Source organism: Colobus angolensis, unplaced genomic scaffold, assembly GCF_000951035.1.
Source record: "Colobus angolensis palliatus isolate OR3802 unplaced genomic scaffold, Cang.pa_1.0 Scaffold44, whole genome shotgun sequence".
Classification (NCBI taxonomy): domain Eukaryota; kingdom Metazoa; phylum Chordata; class Mammalia; order Primates; family Cercopithecidae; genus Colobus; species Colobus angolensis.
The window spans coordinates 2,798,551-2,810,316 of NW_012117821.1; the positions used below are offsets into that span (position 1 = coordinate 2,798,551).

The 11,766-nt window shown below is 58.8% G+C and overlaps 1 protein-coding gene across 1 annotated transcript in view; it reads right to left on the bottom strand.

Moving 5' to 3' along the window:
- The window catches only part of KCNT1 (potassium channel, sodium activated subfamily T, member 1), a 94,797-nt gene extending 83,055 nt beyond the window's left edge, over positions 1–11,742 (bottom strand). Inside the window, exon 1 of the mRNA XM_011957307.1 lies at positions 11,565–11,742. Within this exon, the coding sequence (XP_011812697.1) occupies positions 11,565–11,674 (110 nt within the window). The 5' untranslated portion in view covers positions 11,675–11,742. The remainder of the gene's footprint in view (positions 1–11,564) is intronic.
- Between the last annotated feature and the right edge of the window lie 24 nt (positions 11,743–11,766).

Sequence of the window (11,766 nt, forward strand, 5' to 3'; positions counted from 1 at the left end):
TCATGGCCAGCTCAGGGACAGGCGCGCAGCACTCCTCCCTGATTCCCCAGGAGCCGGCATGGAGGCCCTCCCCCTGCCCTGAAGCCCCGCCAGACTCCCGCAAGCCCTCCCAACTCCCCAGCTCCCCTCCCTGTCCCCAGGGACTTTGCCAAGGCCTGATGCTCAACCTTCCTTCAGGGTCCAGAACACCCATCCCAGCCCCCGAGACCACCGTTTATGACCCTCAGGCTGTTGAGGGGTGAGGGTGTAGGGACCAGGAGGCCTAAGAAGACACTCTTGTTTGCAGCCTCCCCAGGCGGAGCAGCTCAGCTCAGGTCAGAACCCTGCGGGGGCTGCCAAGCCCTCTGGGCCCTAAGCTGCACTGCCACTCTCAGCAGGTGAGGGATCAAAGGGACACAGAGAGCTGGCAGTGCAGGGTAGGGGCATTGTGGCACACTGGGTAGAGTGGGAGGATCTCTGGTGGTTTGCAGTTCTCAGGGGCCCAGGCAGGTGTCTTCCAGGGGTCTTGCACCTTTCCTGTCCCCATGTCCCCCACTGAAGTGAGTTTTGGCTGCTCCAGGAGAAGCAGGAACTGAGGGGCAGGGAGCTCCTTACCTGGCCCAGGCCCACCCTTGTTCAAGGCTTTGAGGCCAGCAGGAGAGCAGAGGGGGATGGAGGGGACTGGCTCCCCCACAGGCAGAGGCAGGAGGCTCTGATCACACACAGCTCCCCGTGCTGTGCCCATAGGCCCCGCACAGAGGCCACTCACCTGGAACACCAGGTCCAGGGACGCTACAAAATTCTCTTCTCTCTCCTCAAGTCGGGACGGGCGGGCACATTCCTTGAGCCCCCACCAAGTGCCTCTCCTGGGCCCCCTAACCCTCAGACGAGCAGCAGGCAAGGAGCTATGGGCACCCCAGGACGAAGCTACAGGCAGCAGGTGTGTGCCCCAAACCCTGCTCCTTGTTCTGAGGTCACAGGTTCAATCCCCAGGATCTGGCAGCGTTTGAAAAATAACATTTTCCTAATTGCATCAGCGTAGCTGCATGTTTTTCCTTAGTCACAAGCCGGCTGGGCCATGGGGAGGTGCAAGCAGGCAGGGGAACCACGTGGCCAGGGGTCGGGGCTATATTTTCTTGGTTTTGTGCCTTCCTTACTGAAAGCCCCTTTCAATGGTAAAACCCCGAGAGACTGCCGGCACCTCAGGCGTGGCTGCCTCCTCCCGCCCCGCCCCGTCTGTCTTTTGAGCGGCTCTGGTTCCTCCTCCTGGCCTCAAGACCCAGTCTCAGCAGGGCCCATGGACAAGCTCAGGGGGTGGAACCTTGGCTTGCTTCAGGGGTCACCGGGGGAAGGAAGTGCACCAGGAGTCCAGAGACCTGCCCCACCCTTGCTTCCCAGATGTGGCCTGGGAGGGTGACAAGGACAAGCTGCCCTTCCTCCCTCGGGGAGCTGCTTTGGCACTTGAGTGAGCACACGGCCATGAGCAGGTGTCCCGCAGGCCTCCTGGCATCCTGCCTTGTTCCCCCCACAGAGCCAGAAACCTTGAAAATACTTGGCTGTTGTGCTGGCCGAGGGCCGGGGCTACAGGGTCTCTGGGAAATGTGCCCATCGCAGGCGGATAGCGGCAGAGCAGCTGCTCCCCATCTCCTTGGGGTCTGGTTGAGACTTTTCCCAAGCAGGAAGGCCTACATCGGCCAGCTTTTTTGGGCACCGGGGGATAGGGGAGTGTTGGGGGGTCCAGTCCCTGCCGAAGCTGGTTCAGGCGGAACTGGAACACAACCCTGGCACAGCCAGACACGGGGACCCCGGGGCCCACCTCGAGATTCTGCATCCCCTCTTCTCTTGCGCCCTTCTCCCTGTGTGACCCAAGGGCCCTGGAGGAAATCTAGGACCCCCAAGACCACATCCATCATCTTTTATTTTGAGTGACGGCTGTGCCAAATAATTGCCAATTTCCATAAGAATTCTGTGCTTTGGTGGCTTAAGGAAGGTGTCCCTCTCCTCAGCCCTTACACCACTCTCTGGACAAGGTGTGGAGCTCAACCTGTGGGACTCACACACCCCTTGGAACCAGGGCTGAGGTGACAGGACAGAGCACCCCCCTAGGCAAGGCCGGGGCAGCCCAGGGGCTCAGAGCACCCCTTATTCCTCTTGGGGACTCTCTGGGCTGTCAGTACACACCCTGCAGGCCCAGGGAGTGACGAGAGTCCTGCTAGCATGAGCACAACTCAGTCCTGGCCCATCAGTCCTGGCTGGGCAGCTCCTGGCTGGGCACTTCACCTCCCTGAGCCTGTTTGCTCATGTGTGAAGGGAAATACTGATGCCCGTTCCCTTATAGGACGACTGTGAAGATGTAACGGGACAGCACGCCTGAGGCACTCGGAACAGGGCCTGCACGTGAGTGCTTCAGCTACAGCAGGTGTAGCGTGGCCAGCAGTTTGGCTGAGCTCTCATGGACAAAGGCTATGACCCAGGATGGCCGGTGCCCAGTGTGCCCCCTCCGCTCAGCCGAGGCCCATCAGGGAGCTCAGGCTTGGGACACTGACTTTTGGAATCCATCTGGAGAGGCCAAGAATGAGCAAGGCAGTCCACACCCGGGCACGGCAACAGGAAGTCCCCGCCAGCTGTTTGGTGCATAGTCATGTGCACTGACCCCGATGACCCCGTCAGAGGGGAGCCCGGCAGCTGCACTCAGTGCCAGCTGCCATGGACTGAGAGCCAGCTGCATGCCACGCACCCTGGCAAGCCAGGTGGTGGCATGGAATCCTGAGAACAGTTCTCAGAAGCCAGGACAGTCTCCATGCCTAGTGCCTGGCAAGAACAAGTGGCTCCCAAAGCCCAAGGAGCATCACTGAGGTCCCGGCAGAGACGCCGGGGTGGGGGCCAGGTCCAGGTTCACCTTGGGCTGTGCTACCTTTGGGCAGCTGGGGGCTCTTCTGATAGCCGGGAGTGCCTGCTTCTCACTCCCCTTGCATCTGTCCCCAGTGGCCATGGAGCCAGGGCTGTCTGACAAACTGCTTAAAAAGAAGCTTCTCCCGCCAAAGGCCCTGGGCAATCCTGTTGCAGCTGGGAATGCGAGGCTGCCCGTGCCACCATAATGGAGGCCTTATCTGTGCGCTGCTGCGAGAAAAAGCATAAAAGGAGGGAGTCATGAAGGGGGCTTGTTTGGAGCTGGCATGATTATTTACTGGAAAACCCAAGAGGAATCAGCTGAAAACCTACTACAGCAAATACAGAACCCAGTACGGCAACCAACCCAGGAGCCCCACGAACAGCAAGAGCAGAGAGCCACCTGGAGAAAGCCTAGCTCACAGCAGGTGCAGGAGCTCAGAACCCGGGCTCCACCCTGCCCCAAACCCACAGGGGCACACGGCGTTCTGGAAGCTGTCGCTGGCGGGAGACGGAGGTCTTCCTCCCAACGGTCCAACAGTCCCTTCTCCAAACACACGGGCAAAGGGATTCGCCGCCAATCAAGAGCGCATCACTATTTTCTCAGAATTTGATGAATTGTTTCAAAAATTAATCCTGAAGAACAGACGTGCAAGAACAGGCACGGCGGTTGTGAGGAGGAAAAGAGAGGGCCCCCGTCTTCTGCTGCCAGCACCAAAGTCCAGCCACAGCAGCTGACACTCTGCAGTCTGGCTCAAGAAAAGACAGAGCGGTGAGACACAGCAGAATACCTTGACCGGCTGAAGCCCACGTTGGAATCCAGGCTTGAGAAAGGAGGCAGGGGCACTCGTTGGTCCTATGGTATTGGGATAAGTGCAGCTCCAACTGTCCTGACTCAAATTATGGCTGCAAATATCAGGAGGAGTGATATCCTCCCCATTGTGCTGATGGAGAAATGGAGGCTGGAGAACTTCAGAAACAAACTTGACCTTGTTCCTTATTTATCCTTGTTTATCACTTGTCCCCTTGCCTCAGGAGGGCCAGTGCTTGAACCCAATACCTGGCTCCAGCCTACGCTATCCAAGTGCCTTCTGTTGGATAAAATAAGATTAGACCCCACGCTACAGCCCCAAACCAAGAACAAGATAGAAAGAAAATACAGGGAAAAGTGTTTAGAGCTGAGAAGACCTTTTATTTAATATCCAAAACCCATAAAACATCTATTGCAAGAGGAATAGATTTATAAATGCTTCTACATCTGAACAAAAACACTGCTGTTTAACAAAAGACATCACTGGCAAAAGGAAAGAACAAGCGACCAACAGGAAGAACATATTCGCAACAGCATAATCATCAGAACACAGCCCTGTGCCTACAGGATCCGTGGAAAGGAAAACAATCTAGCAGAAAACACGGCCGGGTGCGGCAGCTCAAGTCTGTCATCCCAGCACTTTGGGAGGCCAAGGTGGGTGGATCAGCTGAGGTCGGGCGTTCCAGCTTGGAACCTCTACCTGGGGACATCCCTGATCTGTGTCCAAGGAGGCCCAGGCATGGATTTTCATCACGGTCTCATGTATGAAGGTGAACATGGCAAACAGCCTGCACGTCCATGAATTCAGGAGCGGCTGACAGCTACAGCCAACACTGCTCTGTGAAGGCACAGGTCTCTGTGAGCCCGTGTAAGCCCGTGTGGATGCAACACTACACACACAGAATAACATTTAACGAACCCCATTTAAAAACTAAACACGACCTCTTTCCACAGAACCCTAAAGAGGAGGTGGGTTTCTCTGGGCACCCAGCTTGTAGGTGATCTAGAGACTGTCCCCACACACTGGCAGCCACAGTGCTGGGGGCAGGGTAGGGTTCTAGAGCAGTGTCTCACCCATTGTACCTTGCAAAGTGAATATATCATGCACGATGTGTGTTATGGCAAACGGAACAGCTAAGGGCTAAAGACATCCTCCCCCAAAGTCCAGCATCTCCAGGCCCTTATTTCTGCCCTGGCTGGGGCTCAGAAAGAAACAAGGAGCCTGCCTCTCAGGATTAGCGTAGGAAGTCCTGGATAAAATATCCTTCCCTGCAAATACTTCTTTTAACATTGCTTGTGGCCCAGCACGGTGCCTCACCCCTATAATTCCAGCACGAGGTGAGCAGATCACTTGAGCCCAGGAGTTCATGACCAGCCTGGGCAACATGGCAAAAACCTGCCCTACAGAAAACTTATCTGGGCATGGTGCCTGTAGTCCCGGCTACTCAGGAGGCTGAAGTGGGAGGATCACTTCAGCCCATGAGGTTGAGGCTGCAGGGAGCCATGACTGCGCCACTGCACTCCAGCCTGGGTGACAAAGCTAGACTGTCTCTCAAAAAACAACAAAAAAAAAGATTGTGACTGTCTTTGGCTAAGGGAATGAGGCTTCTCTCCTAAAATACATTCTTGTTCACAGTTCAAAATTTCCAGGAGCTGGGCGAGCCATGTTTGACAGAGACGTCAGGGAGGAGGGAGATGAGCACATGTAAGCATGTAAATAGGCACACGCATGCTGACGTGTGAATGAGCATGTACGTGCATGCAGAGGTATGTGCGTGAATATGTGCATGCATGTGTGGATGGGTTTGCATGCATGTACAATGTGCATGTATGCATACATGTACGTGGGCATGTGTATGCATGTGCACATATGGACATATGTGTTCATGCGCATGGATCTGTGTGCATGTGCCTGCATGTGCGTGGGCATCCCTACCCAGCATTCAGGAGAGTCCCCCAGGCAGGCATAGCATCACCGTGGTGGGGGCGTTTGAGTGCTGGGCTTAGTGCCCAGCAAGTGCAAAGCTGCAGAACCTCTGCTGACCATGGCAGAAATACTCAATGCTTCCTTTCCACAATGATTAAAAAGTCAGAGCTGCTTAAGATGCCCAGGCAGCTGGGCAGGCAAGTGTCCTGGGTGACATCTCTCTTTAGGGGAGGGGCTTCTTGCCCATGTGAGGGTGGCTGCTCAGCGCCATCTCCTGAGATGCTTTAAGATCCAAAGTGAAAGCTCAGAACACGTGGATGAGCCGAAATCAAGCTGTAGATTTATCCAGACAGACTTCAGAGCAGCTTTCTCCCAGCCCAGAGGGAAGATGGGAAGGCCAGCAGCACAGTGGACACAGGGGCCCCCAGCGAGGCTGTGGGGGCCATCACCCCTGGACCCGTGCCCGAGGCTGTCGGGGGAAGAAGAAGCCTGGGCTTGGGCCAGACGCCAGGCAAGCTCTTCTGCTGTCCCTGCCCCCTGCAGCAGGCAGCAGTGTGCTGGTCACTCAGCGGCAGATGGCAAGTCCATCTCAGGGTCCTGGGTGCCTGGGACCCTTGGCTGGTCCTTCCCACAGGCCACACCCTGTTCTCCAGCTGTATCAGCCCACAGCCCCTTCCCCCCGGCCACGCTGCAGCTGCTGGGAGGTGCTTGGTGACTGCACACATCAGCTGTCAGTACCCTCGAGCTGAGCTGGCTGCTGGGGACAATGGTCATCCTAGCAAGGAGCACAGCCTGGAGCTGGCAGGGGACCCTTGGGGACAGCCCTGCTAGGATGGACAGCCTGAGGGTGGGGAGGCGATGGTGGGGGCTGCACCTGGAAGAGAAACCGCCCCTCTCCCACAGCTGTGGGAAGCACCACCATGCCCCTGCTCATTCCCCCAGAGAACTGTGCCAGGTCCCTGTGCCGGCCACGCTGAGCAGCTGAGGGCTGGCATGGCCTGCAGGAGTGCACTGGGCCTTATCTAGTCTTAATTTTGTTTTTATTTTTTAAAATTTTTATTATTATTATTTTTTTTGTAGAGACAAGGGTCTTGCTATGTTGCCTAGGTTGGTCTCGAACTCCTGGCCTCAAATGATCCTCCCGCCTTAGCCTCCAAAAGCACTGAGATGGCAAGCATGACCCATCGTGCCTGGCCTTGGGCCTCTCCGGAAACTGAGGCAGAAGTGGGGCTTCCATTTCCTCAGCACCAATGAACTCTGGGAGGGCTGGGCTCCTTTAGGAAGGCCGAGACACAGGGCCCCTGCTCCATCTAGGGTCCCATACCCTGAGCTGCCATCATGCTCAGAAAATGACCAACTCACTGGCACTCCCAATACCTGCCCCAGCCCCAGCCCCCTCCCTCAATGTGGCTGGAGTCAGGGAAATCCACCTGAAAGCCACCGTGTGTGGTGGTCTGAGCACCGGCTGTCCGTCACAGCTTGGGTCTGCCCTAGGCAAAAGCACTATTGGTACCTGTGAAGCACAAAGACCTACTTCCGGCCCCAGGAGGGGGTCACAGGCAGATGGAAGCCCCCTTTGCCCCTCTGGTGGAGTGCCCCAGAGTGGCTACAAAGGAGAGGCCTGTGTGCCTTTCCTGGGCACTAAGGGGCCAGCTGTGTCTCAGCCTCCGAGGCCTGAGCGGTGCCTGGCAGGACACAGACAGGTGCCCCAGGGGGACGGTGCCAAGCAGGAGACAGTGGCAGCTGGCATACGCCGCACCCCGGCACTGTTGCGAGCGGGAGCCAGTCCCAACCCCTGGGGGCCGTGGGCCATGTGGCAAACATTAACACCATGCGAATCTTTCGACTGGGCAATTCCACTTTTAAGAATCCATCTCAGGGAAGTAACTGGACAAAAGCTTAGCTCTGATGTGTCAACAAAGGCTGGTGCGTGACAAGGAAAAGACGAACTGGCTGGTGTGCAAACTCCCGACGCCAACACAGCTTTGTAACACAGCTCAACACAACCTCGTAAGGTCCATGCTACCTCAACAGCATGCCAACACAGCTTTGTGCCCGTGCTGTCGACACGGGCTCAACACAACCTTGTAAGGTCCATGCTAACACTCCCATTCTACAGACGAGGAAACTGAGGCCCAGAGAGGTGAAGTGACTAGCCAGAGCTGACACAGTTACTGCATCTTGGTGCTGGGATGGACCAACCTCACAGACACAGTTCCCAGAGGCTCTTCCAGGCCCTCTGCTCCTTCCAGGGCGCCCGCCCTGTGCCAGTCCAGACCCTGGTCCTGCAATGCTCTCCATCTCCTGATGCCCCCACCTCTGCTCCAGTGAGGCTACCCTCCTCTCCCACCTCTGCTCCAGTGAGGCTACCCTCCTCTCCCACCTCCTCACCTTCCACCCCGATCTAGGGAGCAGCTGGAGGCCCCCTCTCGAGGAGGGCCTTCCCAGGGACCTACCCCAGGAAGCTCACGGCCTCTGCCCTGCCACTGTCCCCTGCAAACCTTTTACACTTGCCAGTTACTAGTACTAGTCTCATCTCCCCGGGCCAATTGCAGCCTGGCCTCAGTTCCAGCCCCGCTGGCTCACTTCCAAGTTCCACACGTAGAAGCGGGTCTGGGTGAACGTAGGTGGCCTTACCCACACACACAGCTGGGAGAGATCCCAAGACACCTTTGAAAGATGCCCATTTAACCAGGCCTTGGCACCCAGCCACCTGGCATGGGCATGCCAAGTCCAGCCTGCCTTTCCCCAGACTCATGACTGGTCATTTCCAGGTCACACAAGCGGGCTGACGGGTCCCACACATCCTCCTCCAGCTCTCACACACGTGCCCAGGGTGTGCATGCCTGGCTCACGGTGCGCCCAGGTTCACAGGCACACACAGCACTTGTGTTTGGGTACACGATACCCGTTCGGTACCCCTCACCCATGCAGGGCTGGGACACACTTGGATAAACTCTCCTGTTGCAGAGAAACCTGGGATTGTTTGTGGGAGAGACAGAAGTGCCACCCCTCCCAGGGCCGGTGGCACTGGGGGCAAAGCCTGCAAGCTGGCATCCCTGGGAAGCAGGACATAAAGCCTCACAGGAGAGCCCGAGACGCCCCCCAACACCCTCCGAGGGCATGAGACGGCCCCACAGCAAGGTCCCGCTGCTGCCACGCCAGGCTCATCCCAAGTAATTTTCTGTATTAATCTAGAGCTCCCCGTGCGGTGGGTGAACCAGACCAGCACACTTGGAGGCTGCCGGGTGCAAGGACACAGGCCACATACAGGCCAGCCACAGGAACAGAAGCAGAGACCCTTGTGGGGACCCAGCCCGCTCCCTTCTCACTCACCTCTGTAGCCTCCTGAGCTGCTACTGTGGCCACTCCAGGGCCACGGCAGACCCCTGAGTTCCTCGTGGCCCGAGTCGTCCCTCCTGCCGGCCAGTGCTGGGCGGTACCTTGGGCCTTCAAACCTTTCCCATGGGCCCTGAGCTACTTCCTGCTGCTGAAGGCACTGCTCCCTAATATGGGTCTGGAAGGCCGGCCACGACCTTGGGCCAGGCATTTACCCTGGCAGGATGCCAGGGCCCGATCCCCTCAGGGCGTAGAGGGTCCCAGGCCCACCCTGGAACACGGCTGCTGGGAACTGGTATTTCCAGGAAAGGCCTGGCCAGGGCTATGATGCAAAGTGTGCTGGGCAGGGGGTGGGCACTTGCCAGCTCTGGGGCCACCAGGGTTGGCCAAGAGGCCCCTCCCTCTCCTATAACAGCTGTCATCCCTAGGGCCTGTGGGGAGACAGCTGAGGCCCTGGGACTCCATGGTATGGGGGTGGGAGCAGGGCGCCTGGAGGCCAGAAAGGGGGCCAGAGGCCGGAGAAGATCCCTGCCACCTGGAGGGCCAGGAGCTCCTCTCTGGAGCCCCACTTTCCGGCCTGGCGGCCTCGGGGCTGACTCTGGGATGCCACTAGCATGGAGCTGGGGCACTGGTGTGGGGTGGGGTGTCCCAGCACCTTCTGCCCTCTCTGAACCACAGCACCAAGGCTGGCATCCTCCAGCAGCCAGGAAAGACAAAGGACTGCTCAAGGCCTGGCACCAAGGCCAATGGACTCCAGGGCCCAGGTTCTGACCACGCTGCTGCCTAGCGCCCTCCTCCCCGCCTGAGAGCTGGTGTGGAAACCTGCCCCGTCGAGCTCCCCTACCACCAGGCAGCACGAAGGTTCTTTTTTCTGCAGCTGAAGCCACCTGCCTGGGCCGCAAGCCTTGGCCTCACCTGGAGCTTAGCTCCCCTCTGAGCCCAGCCAAGCCCAGGTCCTGCTCCCTCCCCAAGCCTGACTCTCCCTGGAAGGCTCTCACCTGGCCCACCTGACATCCCCCCAGTGCTGGCAGCTGCTCCACCTGCAGTGTGATAGGGAATCTCTGTTGCCACGGAGGTCAGCTCAGTCCAGCGGGGAGGAGGAGCTGTCCCGGGCGGGTGGGCAGGGCCAGTTGGGAGACACAGGTGTCTGGAAGGACCCAGCGGATGAGGCCTGGAGCTAAAGGCCAGACCCTGAGGACACAGTCCTGCTGCGTCTTCTAGAGAAAGTCAGTCCCAGCAGGGCAGGCAATAATGGCCAGAGAGGGCAACACTAGGCCGGGGCGGGAGATGGTAGGGGCCGGCCAGCCCACAAAGACGAGAACTATCCAGGACCCCCTCGGAGACATTTTCTCTGTGCCTGACAGGCATGCCCCGGCTGGCCCCTCAGAGCACATCCAGGCTGTGCCCACTTCCCAAGGACATCGTCAAGTCACTGTCCACCCTCAGAACACCCGCTCCTCACCCACACTGTATCCCAGACTCCCCCGGGTGCCAGGCGGGTGCTGTGCCTGCCTCTTGATGCTGGGAACCTCCTCTCCAGCCTGGTCCCTCACCAGAGGCAGCCCTTAAAGACTATCCGCCCCAGCCCCTCATTTTACACATGGGGAAACTGAGTCCCACAGCACAAACGGGCAGCAGCACCAGGCCTCCCACTCTCAGGTATATGCTCTTCCGCCCCCTTCTCTGGCCTCAGGACAGCCTGAGACTGGGCAGAATCTAGAAGAAAGGGCTCTGTTCTGCTGGGGAGGGGCTCGCCCAAGACAGTGACCAGCTCTGCCCAGGGTCCCCTGGAGTCTGGCTCTGGGGACGGGGAGGGGGGGGGCAGACCTGCCTGTTTTTAAGGGCTGAGGGAGGCGGGAGAGGACGGGGAACCAGGACCCTGGGGCAACCTCCGCTCAGGACTGTCCCACTTGGCTGCTGGTCCGTGCCGCTGCACTGGTCACTGGGTGGGCGGGAGCCATGTGGCATCCCAGGACACTGCACAGGGAACAGCTGGCTGCAGGTCACCTGAATGCCCTTCTCAACTGACCCTCTCCTCCCAGGGACGGGCCAGCAGGGAGAGAGAATTGACCAGAACCCAGGACCCCGCCCTCATCTGACAGCCACTTAACCCACTTCCCACTGGGGGCTCTTCTTCGAAAGGTTGCCCTGGACACCACCTACTGTGTGGGGTAACCTCGCCGGGCACCCCACCCTGACCAAGCACTGCCACACCACACGAGAGGGATGGAACCTTCCTCCCCACGCTGGGGTAGGGGAGGAGCTGGGTGGGTGGAAGGCCCTGCACCGCCCCCAACCTCCCTGCCACTTTCCCCATCTGGGAGATGCTCAGGACCCCCACCTAGCCACAGCCTCTCCCCCCAGCTTCTTACCAGGTCGAGGACAGATGGGGACGGGCGCTGCTGCCTGGGCACCTGCTATTTGTTAAGAGAAAGCGAGGCCCACCCTGAGGGGCGCCCCTGTTCCCCAAGGTGGTTGGGAGGACACTCGTGGGTCCTGGGGAAGTTGGATGGCCCTGGGAATGGCGGGTCCTGCAGGGTGCGGGAGCCTGAGGGGTAACTTGGGGGTCTTAGGTTAGACCGGGGTCTCCCCGCGTGGGGAGAGCGCAGCAGACCGTACCTGGTGGCGCAGCGGCCGTCGTCGAACTCGAAGGTCCGGTTGGTGTAGCCCCCGCCGCGCGCCTCCCGGTAGACGCCCCCTGGGCTACGCGCCCCGTCGGGGAGCGGCATGCGGCCCGGCAGCTCGGACCCGACCCGAGGGAGAACCGAGTAGGAGCCTCCACCTTCTTCCCTCGCTTTGCCCTGAAAAACATTTTTTTTTT